The 24,949-nt window shown below is 43.4% G+C and overlaps 1 protein-coding gene and 1 pseudogene across 4 annotated transcripts in view; one reads left to right on the plus strand and one right to left on the minus strand.

The window, feature by feature from the left end:
* The window catches only part of NDRG3 (NDRG family member 3), a 91,242-nt gene that overhangs the window by 26,297 nt on the left and 39,996 nt on the right, over window positions 1–24,949 (minus strand). For all 4 annotated transcript variants that reach the window (XM_074406491.1, XM_074406492.1, XM_039479568.2 and 1 more), the window contains 5 exons: window positions 12,446–12,551; window positions 10,615–10,735; window positions 6,662–6,724; window positions 5,047–5,107; window positions 2,977–3,063 (listed from right to left, as the gene is read on the minus strand). In XM_074406491.1, the coding sequence (XP_074262592.1) occupies window positions 2,977–3,063; window positions 5,047–5,107; window positions 6,662–6,724; window positions 10,615–10,735; window positions 12,446–12,551 (438 nt within the window). The remainder of the gene's footprint in view (window positions 1–2,976; window positions 3,064–5,046; window positions 5,108–6,661; window positions 6,725–10,614; window positions 10,736–12,445; window positions 12,552–24,949) is intronic.
* LOC104652028 (acyl-protein thioesterase 1 pseudogene) lies at window positions 15,412–15,925 on the plus strand (annotated as a pseudogene).

Here is a 24,949-nt window from a genome sequence, read left to right on the forward strand (position 1 = left end):
TCAAAGGTGTTATGTTTCCAGCTAGAAAAATTGACAGCCCAGAGATCCTGTAATACAAGGGATATAATTTTTTCCTTATTCCCACTTTTTTCTTTTTAAAAAATATCCTTTGCCAACAGAATCACCCATTTTTTACTCTGGTTTGGGACTAGGAGTGCTTGTATTTGTAAAGTCATTAGCATTCTCCTTTAGTTTCCTATCTCCTCAATAGGTTTTAGAGGTTAAATTCCTTCATTTTTCAGTTAGCAAACATCAGCAATCCACGTCTTTGGAAGCAGTAGCACAGATAAGGTGTTGGGGTTCGTTGTAGAGTGATCCATTCATTTCATTAAGAAAGTGAAAATGCAAACTATAGACTAGGAGAAGATACCTGTGAGTCCATGTACCCTGGACTCACATACAGAATTTTTTTTTTTTGAGACTGAGTCTTGCTCTGTTGCCCAGGCTGGAGTGCAGTGGTGCAATCTAGGCTCACTGCAGTTTCCGTCACCTGGGTTTAAGCGATTCTCCTGCCTCAGCCTCCTGAGTAGCTGGGATTATAGGTGTGCACCACCACACTCAGCTAATTTTTGTATTTTTAGTAGACACAGGGTTTCACCATGTTGGCCAGGCTGGTCTTGAACTCCTGACCTCGTGATCCACCTGCCTCAGCCTCCCAAAGTGCTGGGATTATAGGCGTGAGCCACTACACCCAATCCAGAATATTTTTTGAAGTGGGGAGGGGAATGAGGGTGAGAGCAAAAGACTTAAACAAGCACTTCACAAGAGGATATTCAAGAAAATAAGTCTGATATCACTTACCCTTTGGGAGATATAAATTAAAACCCAGGATTATCTACCTATAGCATAGCTTGAAATTTAAAAGATGATATAATTAAAAATTCTTATTTTAATGACTAAAGCTATTTTGGTGATAGAAAACGTAAAAATAAAGTATATTAAAATATTAAAACTGCTCGTCTTTTACTAAAATTAAAAGTACTTGTAATATCAAATGTTGGTGACGATGTGGAGCGACTGGAACTTTCACACACTGCTGGTGTGTAAATGGTCAGATACTCTGAAAACAGTTTATTTTATTTTATTTATTTATTTATTTTTTGAGACAAGGAGTCTTACTCTGTTGCCCAAGCTGGCATGCAGTGGCATGATCTTGGGTCACTGCAACCTCCACCTCCTGGGTTCAAGCAGTTATCCTGCCTCAGCCTCCTGAGTAGCTGGGATTACAGATGTATACCACCATGCCCTCACACCCCAGCTAATTTTCCTATTTTTAGTAGAGACAGGGTTTTGCCATGTTGGCCAGGTTAGTCTTGAACTCCTGACCTCAGGTGATCCTACTGACTCACCCTCCCAAAGTGCTAGAATTACAGGTGTGAGCTACCATGCCTGATCTTGGTCAAATACTTTGGAAAACTGACAGTATCTACTAAAGCTAAACATACAACTGCCCTGACCAGGCGCAGTGGCTCATGCCTGTAATTCCAACACTTTGGTAGGCCGAGGTGGGTGGATCACGAGGTCAGGAGTGCAAGACCAGCCTGGCCAACATGATGAAACCCCATCTCTACTAAAAAAATACAAAAAAAATTAGCTGGGCGTGGTGGAACGTACCTGTAGTTCCAGCTACTCATGAGGCTGAGGGAGAAGAATTGCCTGAACCCAGGAGGCGGAGGTTGCAGTGAGCTGAGATCACACCACTACACTCCAACCTGGGCGACAGAGTGAGACTCCGTCTCAAAAAAAAACACAAAAAAACAAACAAAAAACTAGACAACTGTCCTATGACCCAGCAATTTCACTCATAGGTATAAACCCAAGAGGAACAAATGTGTATGTCTACTGAAAGACATAGGGAATATGCACGGCAGCTTTACTCATAAGATCCAAATAACAGAAACAACTCATTCTGTGTATTCACACAATAGGTTACTAAACAACAATTTGGAACTAAGGTTAATTTATTTATTTATTTATTTATTTATTTATTTATTTATTTGAGACGGAGTTTCACTCGTTACCCAGGCTGGAGTGCAATGGCGTGATCTCGGCTCACCGCAACCTCTGCCTCCTGGGTTCAGGCAATTCTCCTGCCTCAGCCTCCTGAGTAGCTGGGATTACAGGCACGCCCCACTATGCCCAGCTAATTTTTTGTATTTTTAATAGAGACGGGGTTTCACCATGTTGACCAGGATGGTCTCAATCTCTTGACCTTGTAATCTGCCCGCCTCAGCCTCCCAAAGTGCTGGGATTACAGGCTTGAGCCACTGCGCCCAGCCTCAAATTATTATTATTTTTTGAGACAGAGTTTCACTCTTGTCATCCAGGCTGGAGTGCAATGGCGCAATCTCAGGTCATTGCAATCTCCACCTCCCAGGTTCAAGTGATTCTCCCGTCTCCACCCCAAGTAGCTGGGATTACAGGTGCCCACCACCTTTCCTGGCTAATTTTTGTATTGTTAGTAGAGATGGGGTTTTACCATGTTGGCCAGGCTGGTCTCAAACTCCTGACTTCAGGTGATCTGCCCGCCTCAGCCTCCCAACATGCTGGTATTACAGGTGTGAGCCACCGCACCCAGCCAAATTGTAATTTAGAACTACTGCTACACATAATTTGGATGAGTCTCACAGACACTGTGATGAATGAAAGAAACCAGACAGAAAAGAATATATTTTCTATGATTCCAATTTAACAGATAAAAGTCTTTAAAAACAGATAAAAGTCAGTGACAAAAGTCAGAATAGTTTATTTCTGGGAAGGAAAGGAAGTATCAATTAGGAAAAGATACGAGGGAATCCCCAAGTGAGCTGGGAACATTCCATATTTTGATTGGATGGTGATTATGTCTGTAAACATTCTTCAAGCTACATACTTAACATTTTTATCCTTACCTGTATATATACCTCAATGAAAAATAGGTAAGCTGTTTTGAGAGGGACGAAGAAAAGCTGATAAACACCTTCATGTGGTACTTACTTTGGAAGCTGCCCAGTCAATCCAGCCTTTAGCGCAAGGGTCGATATTAATGAGCACCAGGCCTTCCACAAATTCTGGATGATTGAGCTGAAAGATGAGGCAAACACAATAGTATGAAAGCTACACTCCCACAGTTCTTCTAAACAGTTGGAACATGGTTGATCAATTCTTACTTACATGCCTTAATGCCTCACATTTGAAAGTTAAGACTACAAACAGGGAGAATCTGTGAAAAAATAGCTCTTTCTGGATTTAGCATCTAGAAACCACTTTCTAGTTTTACAATCAAATTACTTATTTTACTATCAAATTATCTTGCTTTGCAAAGACCTATATGCAGTTGTTCAACTCATGGTAGATCTTCCTCATTGGGAAAGTACCCTTGGCACAAGGGGCTGCTCCATACTCATTTATCTTTGTTCTCAACAGGGGCTTCTAAAGTTTTTTTTTTTTTTTTTTCCTGAAACCACCTGAACAGTTTATATCATCCCCAGAAGACTTTCCTATCACTGAGGAGGTATTTAAAAAATAATAATAATAACTTCTGTCCTGGCGCAGTGGGTCATGCCTGTAATCCCAGCACTTTGGGAGGACAAGGCAAGTGGATCACAAGGTCAGGAGTTTGACACCAGCCTGACCAACATGGTGAAACCCCACTTCTATTAAAAATACAAAAATTAGCCGGGCGCAGGGGTGCATATCTGCAATCCCAGCTACTCGGGAGACTGAGGAGAATCGCTTGAACTCAGGAGGCAGAGGTTCCGGTGATCCGATATCACACCACTGCACTCTAGCTTGGGCAACAGAGCAAGACTGCCTCAAAAAAATTTTTTTTTTTCTTTAATAGGAGCATTTCAACGTGATCTCAAAACTCTCTAGCTTATTTTTTTTTTTAATTTAATTTCTTTTTTGTTTTTGAGACAGAGTTTCACTCTTGTTGCCCAGGCTTGAGTGCAATGGTGAAATCTCGGCTCACTGCAACCCCCACCTCCAGGGTTCATGCAATTCTCCTGCCTCTGCCTCCCGAGTAGCTGAGATTATAGGCACCTGCCACCACACCTGGCTAATTTTTGTATTTTTAGTGGAGATGGGGTTTCACCATGTTGGCCAGGCTGGTCTTGAACTCCCAACCTCAGGATATCTGCCCGCATCAGCCTCCTAAAGTGCCAGGATTAAAGGTGTGAGCCATCACACCAGGCCCCTAGGTTACCTTTTTTTTCTTCAACATCTCCTTGAATTATCTAGCTCACTTTTTTTCTCTTACTACCGTGATTACATTCACTGTAGAAAATTTGGTAAGCCGAGAAATAACAAAAAGCAGAAAATAAAATTTCATATTCTTTTTTTTTTTTTTTTGAGACAGAGTTTCACTCTTGTTGCCCAGGCTGGAGTGCAATGACACAATCCTGACTCACTGCAACCTCCGCCTCCCAGGTTCAAGCAATTCTGCTGCCTCAGCTTCCCAAATAGCTGGGATTACAGGCATGCGCCACAATGCCTGGCTAATTTTGTATTTTTAGTAGAGACGGAGTTTCTCCATTTGGTCAGGCTGGTCTCAAACTCCTGACCTCAGGTGATCCACACACCTCCGCCTCCCAAAGTGCTGGGATTACAGGCGTGAGCCATGGTGCCTGGCCAAAATTTCATATTATCTTACCACATTATCAATCCATTAATACTTTCTGGTATATTTTCTTCCAGTCCTTTCCTATGGCTATGACATACTTTATGTGAACCTATATTATAACTTTTTTGGTTAACATTATAATGTATGTAAACCATGTATCATTATAAAGCTTTTCATAAACTTAACTTTAATGGCTGTATAAAATTCCATTATAAGCAGTATCTTGGACTTGCTTTTTACTGATGACATACTGCCCCCATTTGTGATTTTTCAGGTATTGTAAGTACAAAGCAGGCTTTATACAACCTATATCTAAAGCTGACAGAAGTTACAGAAAAACTAAAATAAGGCCCAGAATACTGCCTGGTTGTTTGACACAGCAATAATAGCTGTGACCCAGACATTGCCTCAAAGATGTTGACGTTAATCCTCTGCATACTTACTGCAAATCTGCTGAGGATGTAAGCTCCAGCTCCAACTCCAATTCCAATGATGCTTTTCAGGCTGTGAATGACACATAAGGACAACTGACAGAGTCAACTTCATTTAGAGGCAGCATTGCTTAACTGAAAGCATACAAACCTGGGTTGAAATCCTGGCTCTGATATTTATTAGATGTGAGAATTTGGGCAAGTTTTTTTCTTTCCCCTAACTTTCTGAGCTTCAGTTCCTTATCTGTAAAACAAGGATCCCGGACAGGTGTGGTGGCTCACGCCTAATTCCCAGCATTTTGGGAGGCCAAGGCAGGTGGATCACAAGGTCTGGAGATTGAGACCATCATGGCCAACATGGTGAAACCCCATCTCTAGTAAAATACAAAAAATCAGCCGGGCATGGTGAGGCGTGCCAGTAGTCCCAGCTATTCGGGAGGCTGAGGCAGGAGAATCACTTGAACTTGGGAGGCAGAGGTTACAGTGAGCTGAGATCGTGCCACTGATCTCAAGCCTGGTGACAGAGTGAGAATCTGCCTTCAAAAAACAAACAAAAATAGAAAAAAACCAAGAAGGATCCCACCACCTACTTTCAAGTTGGTTTTAATGGTTAAATAAAATATAACTGAGGCCAGGCATGGTGGCTCACACCTGTAATCCCAGAACTTTGGGACACCAAGGCAGGAGGATCACTGAAGGTCAGGAATTTGGAACCAGCCTGGCCAATGTGGTGAAACCCCATCTCTACTAAAAATACACACAAAAAAATTAGCCAGGTGTGGTGGCCTGCGCCTGTAATCCCAGCTAAACGAGAGGCTGAAGCAGGAGAATTGTTTGAATCTGGGAGTCAGAGGTTGCAGTGAGCCAAGATCATGCCATTGCACTTCAGCCTAGGCAAGAGTAAGACTCTAACTCAAAGCAAAACAAAACTATATATATATATACACACACACACATACATACATATGTGACTGAAACCTGAGAGTTATTCTTGGCAGCTTAATGTCAGTATCCAACCCATCAGCAAATCAGTGGAGAATATATCCATCTATCTACTAGTATCTACTTCAATCATCCCCCAACAGTATCTAGTTGTACTATGCTATTATTATCTCTTGCCCAGACCATTGTTAATAAAGTTTAACTGTTCTCCTTGCTTTCTCTTACTCCTCTCCAAACCATTCTCTTCACAGTGAGATGAACCTTTTCAAAAAATTTTAAAAAGCTTTATTTTTATTTTTTAGATACAGGGTGTCACTGTTACTCAGGCTGAAGTACAATGGTGGAATCACAGCTCACTGTAGCCTCAAACTCCTGGTGTTAAGTCCCGCCACGGGGCCCAGCTCAAGGTGGCTTTTTATAATCTTCCAGGTCTCAGCGTATGTGCCACCTTCCTAAAGGAGAATTCCCTAATTAGCCTTACTGAGGTAGATTCCACCCTTATTCTCTGTCACAACACCCCCACTGACTTATAGAACTTAATTATTTGTCTGCTTGTTACCCCACTAAGCTCCTCTAAGGAGGAGAGTGACTACTGTTTTGCTAACCATTGTAACCTCTGAAACAGATACTAAAGAATTCACCACAGAAAATACAAACTGCATGAAAGACTACAGAATGAACCTACCTTAAGTGAGTAAGAACAGGAGGCAGCATTTCAGCCAGCTCATCCATTGTGGGGTACTGATACCTGAAATCCAGAAGCATATCTCCTGAATTAGAAAGCACTCACAATTTCCAGTTACGACAACAGTTGGAAAGGTACAGAAGGCTTAGATAAAAGGCCAAGTGTGGTGCCTCATGCCTGTAATCCCAGTACTTTGGGAGGCCGAGGCGGACGGATCACCTGAGGTCGGGAGTTCGAGACCAGCCTGACCAACATAGAGTAACCCCATCTCTACTATAAATACAAAATTAGCCAGGTGTGGTGGTGCATGCCTGTAATCCCAGCTACTCGGGAGGCTGAGGCAGGAGAATTGTTTGAACCCAGAAAGCAGAGGTTGCAGTGAGCCAAGATCACACTACTGTACTCCAGCCTAGGCAACAAGAATGAAACTCTGTCTCAAAAAAAAAAAAAAAAAAGGCCGGGCGTGGTGGCTCAAGCCTGTAATCCCAGCACTTTGGGAGGCCGAGGCGGGTGGATCACGAGGTCGAGAGATCGAGACCATCCTGGTCAACATGGTGAAACCCCGTCTCTACTAAAAATACAAAAAATTAGCTGGGCATGGTGGCGCATGCCTGTAATCCCAGCTACTCAGGAGGCTGAGGCAGGAGAATTGCCTGAGCCCAGGAGGCGGAGGCTGCGGTGAGCCGAGATCGTGCCATTGCACTCCAGCCTGGGTAACAAGCGCGAAACTCCGTCTCAAAAAAAAAAAAAAAAAAAAAAGAAGTCTTAGATAAAAGCATTTCCTTTTACCAAAGGCTCAAAGGAGGTGATGTGGTACCTGAAAATGATTGTGGTACATTGTGTAACTCTCTACAACTGCCATGCTAAGGAGAAAGTAAAAGAATCCAGTGTCTATATCCTAACGAGCAGCCCTTGAGACCAGAGGGTGCCACATGAAAAGAACTAGTAATATGGTTCTCTCTTAGGGTATTTCCAAACCTCTAATAATCTCTTCAGTTGGAGTTGGCTCAGTAAACCTCCAGTAGTAAGAGTCAACTCAGGAAGTGGCTCTTGGTCTACTGCTTATATTTAGGCAACTAAATGCAAAAATAAACATAGCTTTTCTAGGTATAGGCACACAATTACGAATCTTTAGCATGAATGCTTACTTGTTTCACTTAGGCATAAAATAACAGTTGTTTTTAAAAATTTATTATTATTATTATTTTTTGAGACAGAGTTTCACTCTTGTTACCCAGGCTGGAGTGCAATGGCACAATCTCGGCTCACTGCAACCTCCGCCTGCTGGGTTCAGGCAATTCTCCTGCCTCAGCCTCCTGAGTAGCTGGGATTACAGGCACGCGCCACCATGCCCAGCTAATTTTTTGTATTTTTAGTAGAGACGGGATTTCACCATGTTGACCAGGATGGTCTTGATCTCTTGACCTCGTGATCCACCTGCCTCAGCCTCCCAAAGTGCTGGGATTACAGGCTTGAGCCACTGCGCCCGGCCAAAAAATTTATTATTATTATTTTTTGAGACAGAGTCTTTCTCTGTTGTCAGGCTGGAATGCAGTGACGTTGATATCAGCTCACTGCAACCTCCACCTTCTGGGTTCAAGCAATTCTCCTGCCTCAGCCTCCTGAGTAGCTGGGATTACAAGCACACGCCACCAAGCCCAGCTAATTTTTATATTTTTAGTAGAGATAGGGTATCACCAGGATGGTCTTGATCTCCTGACCTTGTGATCCGCCAGCTTCAGCCTTCCAAAATGCTGGGATTATAAGCGTGAGCCACCGCACCCAGCCTAAATTAATTATTATTAATAATTTCTTAAGAGACAGGGTCTCACTCTGTCACCCAGGCTGGAGAGCAGTGGTGCATTCACAGCTCACTGAACTCCTGGGCTCAAGCTATCCTCCTGCCTCAGTATCCAGAGTAGCTAGGACTACAGGTGTATGCCACCATGCCTGGCTAATTTTTCAATTTTTTGCAGAGAGGGAGTCTCGCTATGTTGCTAGGACTGGTCTTGAACCCCTGGCCTCGGGTGATCCTCCTTTCTCGGCCTAACAAAGTGCTAGAACTATAGGTGTGAGCCACTGTGTCTGGCATGGTTATTTTATTGTTTTTGAATTTCATTCCTAGTATGAACCATCCGATTCTAAGATGTTTGAGCAAGCCCAGGAACAGACCCAGATCTGAAATCCTAGAAACGTAGTAAGCAGCTGTGAGCGTTGGTTCATGCCTGTAAATCCCAGCACTTTGGGAGGCTGAGGCAGGCAGATTACTCGAGCCCAGGAGATTGAGTCCACCCTGGGCTACAGGGCAAAAGTCTGTCTCTACAGAAAATACAAAACTTAGCCAGGCGTGTTGGCACATACTTGTAGGGAGGCTGACATGGGAAGATCACTTGAACCCAGGCGGTTGAGCCCCTGCAGTGAGCCATGATCACACTACTATACTCCAGCCTGGGAAACAGAGCGATACCCTATCTCAAAAAAAAAAAAAAAAAAAAAAGGGATTAGAGAATTGAAGATGGAATTGATCATAAGACAATGACTTATATATGAGGCAGGATCTGTTATCTCTCAGGGAAGTCAGCCTGCCTCTGCTTGAACACTTAAGGGATGGTATGCTGTGGAACCATTTGTGCACAAAATAGAAAAAAGGAACTGGATCCAAATCTTGTTGGATATAAACTGACCAATGGCCAATTTGCATTTCAAAGGTAGAACTGCACAGATTCTGGCAACAGGCTGTCTGGGTTCAAATCTTAGCTCTGCTACTTATGTGTTACGTAATGTTAGCCATGTTACTTAATTTTTCTGGGCCTCAGTTTCCTCACTTATAAAATGGGAATAATAGTAAATTTATCCCATAGGGTTGTGAGGAGTAAATGAGTTAACAATGTAAAGCATTTAAAGCAGTGTCTGGAACATGGTTTGAATACTATTTAAGTGTTAGCTATTATTTGCCTGCAATTGTCTATTTCCCAGCAGTCAGTGGCCAAAGGCAGCTCTGGAGATGAGTGAAAGGAGGGGAAGAATTAGCATTCCACAGAGTGTGCTCTTACTCCACCTAAGGTCTTCTCAATAAGCACACCATCCAGGGAACAAACAGGTATGGAGCCTGTAACTCTGCCCTGCAAAGCAGACACAGGAGGAAGCTGAGTGCCAAAGCTAATCAATTAGCCCACACCTCTTTCTGCCAGGCCAGCCTCTAAGAATAAACAGTTACACAGATGGTCAAATTTCCATTACTAGACTGAGAGTTAAGGATGGGGAGATGCTCCCAGGAAAGCTCAGAGGGATGTGAGTTTGGGCCTAGGTAGCTGGGAGTTTCAAGGAAGGACACAAAAATGACAGTTTTTTGTTTACTTGTTTTCTTTTTGGAGACAGGGTCTTCACCCAGGCACTGCAGCCTCAATCTCCTGGGGTCAAGTGATCCTCCCGCCACAGCCTCCCAAGTAAATGGGACCAAAGGTGAATGCCACCATGCCTGGCCAGCTAATTTTTAAATTTTTGTTAGAGACAAGGGCTTCCTATGTTATCCAGGCTGGTCTTGAACTCTGGGGCTCAAGCAATCCTCCTGCCTTGGCCTCCCAAAGTGCTGAGATTATAGGTGTGAGTGACCACGCCTTGCTAAAAAATGACAGATTTCAAATAGATGAGGAAGGGAACAGATAAAGACAGTGAGAAGTAGGTGTTCCAGACATGCCTTGGGATTACAGGAAAGCGGGCACTTGCTATGGAGAGCCATTCCTGGATATGGGAAAACATACAGTTTCCCCGAAAAGACTATACATTACAGTCCTCTCAACCCAAGGAGAGAAAACATGAGGATGGCTGGTTGATAAACATATCCTATAGACTGTAATAAAACCAAAGGGAAGCACACACCACTTCTCCCATTGGAGCTCAGCCAGTTGCTCTTCTGAGTGCATGTCTCCCAGAGGATCTTTTCGTGGTCTTACCCTGTGGGGAAAGAGGGTGCACCTTCCTGCTGGCCTGGAGCATCCACATGACAGACAGCAAAGTGTTGGGTGATCTCTTGCATATCCTCAAAGTTAAAGAATGCATTGAAACAGGATTTATCTATAAGAGTAAAAATACCCATAAGTCACAGGCTCTCCATTTCTCCCCAGTTTTCCTCTACTCAGTCAATGCCTATCATTGCCTTCTTTCACTACTTTTTAATCACCATTCCACCAAAGTAAGGTATCTGAACAATCTGTCTGATTCAAGCTGCCCTAAGGCTGAATATAAGACATCTCAGCCAGGCACGGTGGCTCATACCTGTAATCCCAGCACTTTGGGAGACTGAGACAGGCAGATCACCTGAGGTCAGGAGTTCAAGACTAGCCTGACCAACACGGAGAAAGCTCATCTTGTAACAAACTATAGAAATGATCCCTGGAAGTATAGTCTTACCCCATCTATACTAAAAATACAAAAATATCTGGGTGTGGTGGCACACACCTGTAATTCCAGCTACTCAGGAGGCTGAGGCAGGAGAATCGCTTGAACCCAGGAAGTGGAGGTTGTGGTGAGCCAAGATCGTGCCATTGCACTCCAGCCTGAGCAAAAAGAGCAAAACTCCATCGCAAAAAAAAAAAAAAAAAAAAGGCTGGGCGCAGCGGCTCTAGCCTGTAATCTCAGCACTTTGGGAGGCCGAGGTGGGTGGATCACAAGGTCAAGAGATCAAGACCATCCTGGTCAACGTGGTGAAACCCCGTCTCTACTAAAAATACAAAAAATTAGCTGGGCATGGTGGCACGTGCCTGTAATCCCAGCTACTCAGGAGGCTGAGGTAGGAGAATTGCTTGAACCCAGGAGGCGGAGGTTGCGGTGAGCCGAGATCGCGCCATTGCACTCCAGCCTGGATAACAAGAGTGAAACTCCGTCTCAAAAAAAAAAAAAAAGACATCTCATATTGAGATACATACTGAAAACAATTCTCAATTCTAAACAAAGTCTGCAAAGTACAAAGTCTGCAAAGTAGAAACTACTTTGTTAATGTCTGGTGGTTTCCAATTACTGCAAAAAATAATCTTACACCCATAATGCTGTCATTTCTCATGCACATTATTCTTCTATCACACAAAGAGACACTGATTATACCCCAAAAGCATAGGTAGAGTGAATGCCCTGAACTACTCACATTCACCACATGGGAGTTTGTCTCCTGGCAAAATTGCCAGGTGAAGGAAGGGGCTGCGGCTTACACTTCTACCCCTTCTTATACCTGCTTAAATCACTTCTCATGCTAAGGCAGCTACAAAAGCTTTAACACTCAACTGCAGCCTCAAATGCAAGCCATCTATGAAAGCATATGTATGTAGACTCTGTGTGTCTATGGCTGGAGCCAGAATCTTACACTACCATCTAGAAAAGTACACTTAAAGTCACTGGTGACAAGCTCTAGCAAGAATTCTTCTACTAATTCATTGAAGAGCTCACAACAAAGTTAAGTTCCAACTCTGAATTTTCTAATTTGAAACATTAAAAAAAACAAAGTACAGGCTTGAAAACATGGATTTCAGTTCTACTTTCTTAATCAATTCATTGTATAATCTTCAATCCTTCAACAGACATGATAGCAAGATATGACTCCAGTATCCCCAAAACACATTCCCTTGCACATTTCCCAGGAACTTTATACCATTAACAAATGTAGGAACAAGGAAAGAAGGTTACCACAGAGAGGGGAAAACCTCTGCTCTATTAGAATATCATTGTCATTTGTTTTTTAATATACAAAGTTTAAGTATGATAAGAAGGGAAGGTGTAAAATAAAATACATACGGTTGAGGCCAATGTCATGATATGTTAGTATAACTGGTCTGTTTCCTTTGGGTAAGCCTCTTATAGTGACGTGGACCACACCATGAGTTGTTTCTATGTCGTGTTCCTGTAACAAGACAATAAAATATCTCAGAAAAAGCAGAACGAACTTCCCAGGTTGTAAAAGTTTCACAATACCTGCTTTACCACCATTTCCCACGAGCTTGGGCAGGACACATTTATAAACTACATGTGGCTGGGCGCAGTAGCCCACAACTGTAATCCCAGCACTTTTGAGAGGCCGAGGTGGGCGAATCACTTGAGGTCAGGACTTGGAGATCAGCCTGGCCAACATGGTCAAACCCTGTCCTTATTAAAAATATAAAACTGGCAGGGCGCGGTGGCTCAAGCCTGTAATCCCAGCACTTTGGGAGGCTGAGGCGGGTGGATCACGAGGTCGAGAGATCGAGACCATCCTGGTCAACATGGTGAAACCCCGTCTCTACTAAAAATACAAAAAATTAGCTGGGCATGGTGGCGCGTGCCTGTAATCCCAGCTACTCAGGAGGCTGAGGCAGGAGAATTGCCTGAACCCAGGAGGCGGAGGTTGCGGTGAGCCGAGATCGCGCCATTGCACTCCAGCCTGCGTAACAAGAGCAAAACTCCGTCTCAAAAATAAATAAATAAATAAATAAATAAATAAAACCAGCCAGGCGTGGTGGCACATGTACATAATCCCAGCTACTCCGGGGGCTGAGGCTGGAGAATCACTTGAACCCAGGAGGCAGTGGTTGCAGTGAGCCAAGATCGTACTACTGCACTCCAGCCCGGTGACAGTGCAAGATTTCGTCTCAAAAAATAAAAATAAAATAAATGAATACTAGAGAGATGCTATAGCATACATAATATTCCTACTTTCCAATTCTTCCAGAAAAATAAATAGGGAGCAAAACACACCTTGTTATCTCCAAAGCTCACTTACAAGCCCAGGGATCTGTTGAGAATACATTCACAATTGGCTACAGAAAAGAAATCAGCAAATTGGGTAAGGAGCTGGGTAGGAATTGAGGGGAAAAAAGAAAATGGAAGATATAAAGAAGTTGCTGGGTAAAAAGTCAGAGGCTTCAGCGCTTCTGCACACATGTTCAGCTTTCAGTAGATAATTTCACTAGACACCTATGGGTATATCTGCCTAGGATTTCTTCTTCCCTGAGAGCTGCCCTTCTGCGTCATCCACACGTTACAGGGGTGGGTCTTGGCTACCATGTTTGTAGAACATAATCTTATGGCCACAGCTTATTGGAGTCAGGGAGGCATCTGGCCCATGGTGGGATGGCATCTTTCCCTAGGTATTTGTAATTGGAACTAAGAGATTCCAACTTCAGGTTGGTTCTTCTCTTGAAAAGAGGAATCAACTTGTGAGCTTTTAATAGGCATTTCCACTACTCTTGATTTCTAGCTGTGTGTACTTGTAAGTTCTGAGACATCCCTGGATTGCCTCTGGTTTAAGCTATATTGGGTGAGTTTGTACCCTATACTCCCAAAAGATCTTAACCAAGCCAGTGAGTTAAGGATGCAGCCAGAGCAAAGCTCAGGAACTGAATAAAGCCGACAAAGGATGCACTGAGCTGCTGAGAGTAAATGCCACACTAAGAGTGGTTGGGTGGGAAAAAAAGGGACTGCAGAAAAGTTAACTGAGATTTATTCTAGTTGTTCTCAAGTTTTACATTTCTCAAAAATAAAAAAATTACCACACCTAGCCTACTAAATTTCTGCTGATGAAGCTGCCTATTATCTATCTCAGAGAATCTTATATTAGGTAAGACAAGAATAATTCTGTCAATGAGAATCCCAAAAATGGCAAAGGGTTTTCAGTTTAATTTCCTATCTAGTAATGAACTTTATCAGAGCTTTGTTATCTTCTCTGATGTGGGCCACAGAGCAACTACTTGGACTAATTGGACATCAGGATATCTCAAATTACAGGCCCTAGGCTGGAGCTGATAGCCATTCCTACCAAATCAATCCATGTGTTGGAATAACATATTTTTGTTATTCTCTATTACTAATACCTCCTAGTCAAGTCTATTCAAAGCCTTGAAAAATGAACAAAAGAAATGAAGACTATAGTCAGGTACTATGAACTGGCTATGAAATAAAGTATAGGCCAGGTGCTATGGCTCAATCCCAGCACTTTGGGAGCCCGAGGTGGGCAGATCACCTAAAGTCAGTAGTTTAAGACTACCCTGGCAAACATTATGAAACCCTCTCTCTACAAAAATTAGCCAGGTATGATGGTGGCTGCCTGTAATCCCAGCTACTCAGGAGGCTGAGGCGGAAGAATCACTTGAATCCAGGAGGTGGAGGTTGCAGTGAGCTGAGATACTGCACTCCAGCCTGGGCAAAAGAGCGAGACTCAATCTCAAAAAAAAAAAAAGAAAGTGTAAGGTTTGGATAGGAGGAAGATAAATAACTTTCTATTTCTGTATTTCTCTTACAATAACGTCAGACTTATTAAATGACCCACTTCTGGACCTTGGTTCATTCATTAAATATCTGTTGGATGCCACTCCATACCAGACTGTACTGAGCTGGGAATAAACAGTAAACCTGAGTGGACGCGGGGCTGCGCGCGGAGCCAGCAGAAGAAAGCGCGCCGCTCCTGAGCGTGCGCCCGGTGGGGCCGGCCGCAACTCGCAGCTTGCACGCCCTTGGGCTAGGGCCAGGCGCCTGTTCTTCCTTCCGCTTGCTGTGTGAGCTGAGCCGATGTACGCGCGGCAATAACATGTAAGCCCAGCTGCCCGCCGTCGTCCCCGCTGCCCGGAAGGCTACCGTCGCGATGATTTTCCTTCACGGATTGGGAGATACTGGGCACGGATGGTCAGAAGACTTTGCAGGTATCAGAAGTCCACATATCAAATATATCTGCCCGCATGCACCTGTTATGCCTTCATTAGTTTATATTAAATATTAACATTAATATCACATTAAATATGAACATGATTATGCCTTCATGGTTTGATATTATTGGGCTTTCACCAGATTCACAGGAGGATGAACCTGGGATTAAACAGGCCGCAGAAAACATAAACTTTGATGGATCAAGAAGTGAAGAATGGCATTCCTTCAAAGAGAATTATTTTGGGAGGATTTTCTCAGGGAGGAGCTTTATCTTTATATACTGCCCTTATCATGCAGCAGAAACTGGCGGGTGTCACTGCACTCAGTTGCTGGCTTCCACTTCGGGCATCATTTCCACAGGGGCCTATCAGTGGCACCAATAGAGATATTTATATTCTTCAGTGCCACGGAGATTGTGACCCTTTAGTTCCCCTGATGTTTGGCTCTCTTACGGTTGAAAAACTAAAAACATTGGTGAATCCAGCCAATGTGACCTTTAAAACCTATGAAGGTATGATGCACAGTTCGTGTCAACAGGAAATGATGGATGTGAAGCAATTCATTGAAAAAGTCCTACCTCCAACTGACTGACATGACTAAGAGGCCTTTCGTAGAAGTGTTCCAGCATCATTGCAGTAGAAAATAAACCTTTTCCCATGCCCAGTCTTCAAATTTCTAATGTTTGCAGTGTTAAAATGTTTTGCAAATACACTCTAGTGACACAGATCAAATAATGTCTCCTCATGAGAAATGTATGATCTTTTAAGTTTCTACACATGTATTCTCATAAGATTCAGGATATACCATATTAAAATAGATGAAGCAGGTAGCTTCTTTTTTCTCAAATGTAAGTCAGCAAAATAATATAGTACTGCCACCAGATTTTTTATTACATCATTTGAAAATTAGCACCATGCCTAATGAAAATCTGTTGGGGTATAAATGAGCAGTTAAGATATAAACAATTATGCATGCTGTGACTTAGTCTATAGATTTATTCCAAAATTGCTTAGTCATCATGCAGTGTCTGTATTTTATATATGTATTCACATAAACATAATGATTGTAATACATAATAAGAATGAGGTGGTATTACATTGCTGCTAATAATAGAGATAATGCTGTTCATTGTGAAGAGACAGTAAATTGTTCTCTTCAATAAATGGCCCTTTTATTTTGGGGAAAAATAAAAAAACAGTAAACCTGAGAAATGTGATCCCAGCCTTCACAGAGATTACGTTCTAGATAGGGAGGCAGACAGTAAACACAGAAACAAACCCACCCATAATAATAGCTTGTGATAGGTGCTATAAAAGAAACAAACAGGGTGCTATGATAGAAAAGTAGGAAGACATTACCTTCACTAAACAGACAGGAAAGTGAAAATTAAATTCAATAAAATACTACTTCGTACATACCAGAATGGCAAAAACTTGAACTCAGATAATGCCAAGTGGTATCCAGGATGCAGAGAAATAAATAAGAACCAACATATACTGTTCTTTTTTGTTTTTGAGATGGAATCTTACTCTGTCGCCCACCTAGGCTGGAATGCAGTGGCGTGATCTCGGCTTATTGCAACCTCCACCTACTGGGTTCAAGCAATTCTCCTGCCTCAGTCTCCCAAGTAGCTGGGACTACAGGCACGTGCCACTAGGCCTCACTAATTTTTATATTTTTAGTAAAGATGGGTTTCACTATGTTGTCCAGGCTGGTCTCAAACTCCTGACCTCAAGTGATCTACCTGTCTCAGCCTCCCAAAGTGCTGGGATTACAGGCATGAGCCACCGTGCCCATCAAGAATCAACATATACTGCTGGTAAGGCATGTAAACTGGAACAACTACCGGGAGAATAATTTGGTAATTTCTAGTAAAAGTAAGAGGTACCTATCCTATAGCAATTTTACATATAGATAAATCTAAGGCTGGGTCATTAGATTTCTGATCCTAGCTGTATGTACTTATAAGTTCTGAGACATCCCTGGATTGCCTCTGGTTTAACTACTAGGTGGGTTTCTACCCTATACCCCTAAAGGATCTTAACCTAGTCAACGGTGGTGGCTCACACCAGTAATCCTAGCACTTTGAGAGGCTAAGGTGAGAGAATCACTTGAGCCAGTTCAAGACCAGCCCTGGCAACATAGCGAGACCTCATATCTACAAAAAAATTAAAATATTAGCCAGGTGTGGTAGCATGTGCCTGTAATCCCAACTACTTGGGAGGCTGAGGCAGGAGAAAGGCTACAGTCCAGAGGTCAAGGCTGCAGTGAACTATGATCACTGCAGTATTGTTACTCCACTCCAGCCTAAGTGACAGAGCAAGATGCTGTCTCAAAAAAAAAAAAAAAAAAAAGGATATAATCTAAATAAACTATCAAACATGGTCACACACATAAAAGGACATTTACAGAGATATATGGGTGACCCTCAAACAACACAAGGGTTGGTGGTGCCAACCCACTGTGTAGTCAAAAATCTGCATATAATTTTTGACTCCCCCAAAACTTTTTTTTTTTCTGGTTTGCATAGTCTGCACGTTTAATCACTTTAAAACCTCTAACGTTATCTCGTGTCCATTAAATAGAACCAACAATGCTGGGCCTGTTTAAATTACAAGAAAAAAATCACTGTGCACCAACCCAGTATCTTACAAAACCAGCCGGGCTGGCCACAGGGGTGGGGGGAATTGGAGAAGGGGGCACCCCTGGGCAGGTGGCTGGGTACCAGGAATGGCTAGGACTCCCCCAAAACTTAACAACTAATAATCTAATATTAATAGGAAGCCTTACTGATAACATAAATTGCTAACACATATTTTGTATGCTATATACTGCAGGGGTCCCCAACACCTGGGCCACAGACTGGTACCAGTCCATGTCCTCTTAGGAACCTGGCCGCACAGAAGGAGATGAGTGGCAAGTAAGAGTGAAGCTTCATCTGTCTTAAGAACCGCTCCCGCCGGGCGCGGTGGCTCAAGCCTGTAATCCCAGCACTTTGGGAGGCCGAAGCGGGTGGATCACGAGGTCGAGAGATCGAGACCATCCTGGTCAACATGGTGAAACCCCGGCTCTACTAAAAATACAAAAAATTAGCTGGGCATGGTGGCGCGTGCCTGTAATCCCAGCTACTCAGGAGGCTGAGGCAGGAGAATTGCTTGAACCCAGGAGGCGGAGGTTGCGGTGAGCCGAGATCATGCCATTGCACTCCAGCCTGGGTAACAAGAGCTAAACTCCGTCTCAAAAAAAAAAAAAAAAAAGAACCGCTCCCCAGGCCGGGCGTGGTGGCTTAAGCCTGTAATCCCAGCACTTTGGGAGGCCGAGGCGGGTGGATCACGAGGTCAAGAGATCAAGACCATCCTGGTCAACATGGTGAAACCCCGTCTCTACTAAAAATACAAAAAATGGGCCGGACGCGGTGGCTCACACCTGTAATCCCAGCACTTTGGGAGGCCGAGGAGGCTGGATCACGAGGTCAAGAGATCAAGACCATCTTGGCCAACATGGTGAAACCCCGTCTCTACTAAAAATGCAAAAAATTAGCCGGATGTGGTGGCACATGCCTGTAATCCCAGCTACTTGGGAGGCTGAGACAGGAGAATTGCTTGAACCCAGGAGGCAGAGGTTGCGGTGAGCCAAGAATGCTCCATTGCACTCCAGCCTGGGCAACAAGAGCGAAACTCCGTCTCAAAAAAAAAAAAAAAAAATTGGCCGGGCGCGGTGGCTCAAGCCTGTAATCCCAGCACTTTGGGAGGCCGAGGCGGGTGGATCACGAGGTCGAGAGATCGAGACCATCCTGGTCAACATGGTGAAACCCCGTCTCTACTAAAAATACAAAAAATTAGCTGGGCGTGGTGGCACGTGCCTGTAATCCCAGCTACTCAGGAGGCTGAGGCAGGAGAATTGCCTGAACCCAGGAGGCAGAGGTTGCGGTGAGCCGAGATCACGCCACCGCACTCCAGCCTGGGTAACAAAAGTGAAACACCGTCTCAAAAAAAAAAAAAAAGAGCCGCTAACCATTGCTTACATTACTGCCTGAGCTCCACCTCCAGTCAGATCAGCAGTGACATTAGATTCTCATGGGAGTACAAACTCTACTGTGAACTGATCATGCAAAGGATCTAGGTTGTGCGTTCCTTAGAAGAATCTAAGGCCTGATGACCTATCACTGTCTCCCATCACCCTCAGATGGGGCCATCTAGTTGTAGGAAAACAAGCCCAGGGCTCTCACCGATTCTACATTATGGTGAATGGCATAGTTATTTCATTATATATTACAATGTAATAATAAAAAGTGCACAGTAAATGTAATGTGCTTGAATCATCTCAAAACCATCTCCTGCCCCCTCAAGTACGTGGAAAAAATGTCTTCCACAAAACTGATCCCTGGTGCCAGAAAGCTTGAGGACCACTGATATACTGTATTCTTACAATAAAGTAAGCTAAAGAAAAGAAAAATGTTAAGAAAATCGTAAGGCAGAGAAAATACATTTGCTATTCATTAAGTGGAAGTAGATAATCATAAAGATCTTTATCCTCGTTATCTTGTTGAGTAGGCTGAGGAAGAGGAGGACCAGGATGGGTTGGTCTTGCCATCTCAAGGGTGACAATGAAGGAAGAGGTGGAGAAGGTGAAATAAGAGGCACAAGAGGCAGGTATACTTGATGTAACTTTACAGAAATACATGGTCAGTTGTGTGACTTTTTAGGTTTTCGTTTTTTAAGAAACGTTTCTATATGGTACCATTCCTTCTTACACTGTTTACTTTAGTTAAAGTGTGCGTATCATGGAATAGTTCATGACATAAAAGAGTGAAAAGGTCTTAAATAACTAGAACTCTTCTGCCAGGCTGTCTACTGTCAATTTGTCTTCTGGCACTGTTTCTACATATTCCTCGTTGCCTGGCACTGGTTCAGAAGCATTCATCTCCATCAAGTTCTCTTCTGCTAATTACTCTGGTGTGGTACCTACTAGCTCTTAAATTTCTCCAAGATCCAAACCTTGAAAACCTTCATCCTACGACCCACCTTTTTTCGTCATATTCATAATCTTTTTAATGATCCTTGTTTGGCTCTGTTGTAAATCTTGTGAAGTCATGTACAACATATATACAGAGTTTTATTCTGCAGGAATTTATTGTTTTGGGCTTCATGGCTTTCAGAGTCTTGTCTTTTCTTTTTTTTTTTTTTTTTTTGGAGACAGGGTCTCATTCTGTCACCCAGGCTGGAAAACAGTAGCGTGACCTCGGCTCACTGCATTCTCTACCTCTCGGGCTCAAGCAATTCTCCCACCTTAGCCATAGGTGCATGTTACCATGCTCAGCTAATTTTTATACTGTTTGTAGAGTCAAGGTTTCACTATGTTGCTCAGGCTGGCTTTGAACTTCTTTTTTTTTTTTTTTTCTTTTTTTGAGATGGGGTTTCATTCTTGTTACCCAGGCTGGAGTGCAGTGATGCGATCTTGGCTCACTGCAACCTCCGCCTCCCCGGTTCAGGCAATTCTCCTGCTTCAGCCTCCCTAGGGACTGGAATTACAGGTGTGTGTCATCACCATGCCTAGTTAATTTTGTATTTTTAATAGAGGCAGGGTTTTACCATGTTGGTCAGACTGGTCTCAAAGTCCTCACCCTCAGGTGATCTACCCGATTTGCCCTCCCAAAGTGCTTACAGGAGTAAGCCACCATGCCCAGCTGGCTTTGAACTTTTGAGCTCAAGCAATCTGCTTGCCTTGGCCTCCCAAAGTTCTGGGATTATAGGCCTGAGCCACTGCACCTGGCCTCTGTGGCCTTTTCTATAACAACAATAACATCTTCAATGATGTAATCCTTCCTGACTTTTATGATGTTCTATCTATTGGAATTCTCTTACATAGCACTGACAATCTGTTCCATAAAGTACCATGTATAATCAACCTTAAAGATCCTTATGACCCCTTGATCTAGAGGCAGACTTAAGAGATACTGTGTTTGAGGGCAAGTAGACCACTTAGATACCTTTGGCATTGAAGTCAATACTGAAGTTCTGGGGTTCTTGGTGGCCAGGGACATTGTCCATATCAAAAGACCATGGAAAGGCAGTCTCTTACTGGCAAGGTATTTTGTGACTTCAGGGAAAAGCATAGATAAAACCCACCCAGAAAAAGGGTTCTCATTACCTAGGCCTTCTTGCTGTACAATCAAAACACTGACAGCTAGTGTTTTTCATTTCCCTTCAAAGCTTAGGGGTTTACAATTTTAAACATAGGACAATCCTGAAACCTGGCAACATTTACACAAAATAGAGTTAGCCCACCCCTTCCTGCCTTAAATTCTGGTACTCGCTTCTCTTCCTTACTAATATGTCCTTTGTGGCAGTTTCCCCCAACCCAGAATAGGGCACTTTGTCTGTATTAAAAACCTGTTCAGGGCCAGGCATGGTGACTCACGCCTGTAATCCCAGCATTTTGTGAGGCTGAGACGGGTGGATCACTTGAGGTCAGGAATTCCAGACCAGCCTGGCCAACATGGCGAAACCCCACCTCTACTAAAAAGTGCAAAAATTAGCTGGGCATGGTGGCGGGTGCCAGTAATCCCAGCTACTCAGGAAGCTGAGGCAGGAGGATCGCTTGAACACAGGAGGTAGAGGGTGCAGGGAGCCAAGACCGCGCTGTTGCACTCCAGCCTGGGCAACAAGAACAAAACTCAGTCTCAAAAAAAAAAAAAAAAAAAAAAAAAAAAAAAAAAGCAACATTTAATATTGTATCTTTACATTTGTTTACATTTCTCTCAACCACAAATAGTGACATGTATGACCTATAAGTGTGTACATAAGTTTTAACTTTGTATAATAGATTTGTGTATATTTTATGTTAATGATAAAAACTATATATAAACTAATATCTACATATAGTTTATGCATTCATGACATACCTAACTTTTTCTTAATTTTTTCAATAGCTCTAGACTACATAGTTTGTGAGTTCTTTTTTCTTTTCTTTTCTTTTTTTTTTTTTTTTTTTTTTTGAGACAGAGTCTTGCTCTGTCACCCAGGCTGGAGTGCAGTGGCCTGATCCTGGCTCACTGCAATCTCCACCTCCCAGCTTCAAGAGATTTTCCTCCTTCTCCTGACCTTTCCTGGAAACTCAATGTCTCATCTCCATCCACATCAGTTCTGATGGTAATTGGTGGTGGTGGTGTGTGTGGTGTACATACAAGATGTGAATGGGGATGAGACATTGAGTTTCCAGGAAAGGTCAGGAGAAGGATATTAAAAAGAGAGATATAATAGATGGGATAAAAGACAATACTTTACATAGATGAGGAGGCCAGGAGTGGTAGCTCACGCCTGTAATCCCAGCTCTTAGGGAGGCCAAGGCGGGTGGATCATGAGGTCAGGAGTTTGAGACCAGCCTGACCAACATGGTGAAACCCCGTCTCTACCAAAAATACAAAAATTAGCCGGGCATGGTGGTACGTGCTGCAGTCCCAGCTACTTGGGAGGCTGAGGCAGAAGAATTGCTTGAACCCGGGAGGTGGAGGTTGCAGTGAGCCAGTATCACACCACTGCACTCCAGCCAGGGCAACAGAGCAAGACTGTCTCCAAAAAAAAAGTAGGGGAATAGGGCAAAGTTACTCAAAGTTACTTCTTTGATGTCATTTCATAATCTGGATGATAAGCAAAAGTAAAATTGGCTCCTTACAAAATTTCAACTTTTTAGGGAGATGTCAGCCCCTACCATGCCATAACATGCCCTCAAATCATGTAACAACCAAAGTCCCAGGCCCTGTTCATTTCCCTATTTGGAGGAGCCCCCAGTTGTCAATGTCTCAAAGTTCTTCATTTTCAAAGTATGTGATTTTAAATATTCTTAGCAGAATCAAAAACAAAAAGAAAGGAAGCACTCACCCCCATGGTGACTGGCATGTGCATTTTTTGTGACCTTGTAAATGAACAGCTTGAAAGAAACTCCATCTGAAGATGAATGTGCAGAGACCCTGACTAAGGAGCTGATTCAATTGTCAGACCACTGCAGGGAGTAACGTGTTGTTGCTATCTTTTTGCCTTAGTCAGCTCTCATCTGTTTCACAGGCCCTTTCTCCAGCTACCTCACCTCCCACCCCAACATTCTAGAGTGTGACTACACAATGAGTCTGTGCACAAGGGGCACAGCCTAACAGAGCATCTGATAGGCTCTGGTCATAGATCTCTCCCATCTCCAAGCACTTTCTTTTCTTTTCGTTTTTGTTTTTTTCTGTTTTTTTTTTTTTGTTTTTTTTTTTTGAGACAGGGTCTCACTGTCACCCAGGCTGGAGTCCAGTGGTATGATCATAGCTCACTGTAAGCTTGAACTCATAGGCTCAAGCGATCCTCCTACCTCAGCCTCACAAGTAGCTTGGAGCACACATGCCTGCCACCATACCCAGCGAATTTTTAAATTTTTTGCGGAGATGGGGTCTCCCTATGTTGCCCAAGCTGATCTCAAATTCCTGGGCTCAAGTGGTCTATCTGCCACAGCCTCCCAAAGTGCTGCATTACAGGGATAAGCCACTATGCCCTGCTCTCCCATTACTTTCTAATTATTTATCATGTACTTCTTGAACATAATCCCTTTAATTCTTCATGTTTACAAAACAACCTGAAATCATAAAGGTCCTTGACATACTTCTCTATTCTGGACTGTCTCTCCCACCTAATGAAAGATGTAGTCTTAAACAGAAGTTGTTTTTAAGGTCAGGCAGGATGACTCATGCCAGCACTCCGGGAAGCCAAGGTGAGAGTATCATTTGAGGCCAGGAGTTCAAGACCAGTCTGAGCAACACAGCAAGATCCCTTCTCTACTGAAAATACACATTTTTTCTTTTTCTTTTTGTTTTTTTGAAACGGAGTCTTCCTCTGTAGCCCAGGCTGGAGTAGTGGCGTGATCTCAGCTCACTGCAACCTCCTCCTCGTGGTTCAAGCGATTCTCCTGGCTCAGCCTCCTGAGTAGCTGGGACTACAGGTGCGTGTCACCATGCCCAGCTAATTTTTGTATTTTAGTAGAGACAGGGTTTCATCATGTTGGCCAGGATGGTCTGGATCTCCCGACCTCATGATCTGCCTGCCTCGGCCTCCCAAAGTGCTGGGATTACAGATACGAGCCACTACACCTGGTCTTTTTTTTTCCCCCTTGAGATCAAGTCTTGCTCTGTCACCCAGGCTGGAGTACAGTGAGGCGATCTCGGCTCACTGCAACCTCTGCCTCCCGGGTTCAAGCAATTCTACTGCCTCAGCCTCCTGAGTAGCTGGGATTACAGGCACCTACCACCACACCCTGCTAATTTCCGTAGTTTTAGTAGAGATGGGGTTTCACCATGTTGGCCAGGCTGGTCTCGAACTCCTGACCTCGTGATCTGCCCACCTTGGCCTCCCAAAGTGCTGGGATTACAGGCAGGAGCCACCAAACCTGGCCAAAATTATTATTTTCTAATTAGCCAGGCATGGTGGCATGCACCTGTAGTCCCAGCTACTCAGGAGGCTGAAGCAGGAAGATTGCTTTGGCCCAGGAGTTTAAGGTTACTGTGAGCTATGATTGTGTCACTGTACCTCAGGCTGGGTGATACAGTGAGACCCTGCATTTAAAAGGAAAAAAAAAAGCCTTTTAAGAATGTAA

This window comes from Saimiri boliviensis, chromosome 9 (assembly GCF_048565385.1).
Source record: "Saimiri boliviensis isolate mSaiBol1 chromosome 9, mSaiBol1.pri, whole genome shotgun sequence".
NCBI lineage: Eukaryota > Metazoa > Chordata > Mammalia > Primates > Cebidae > Saimiri > Saimiri boliviensis.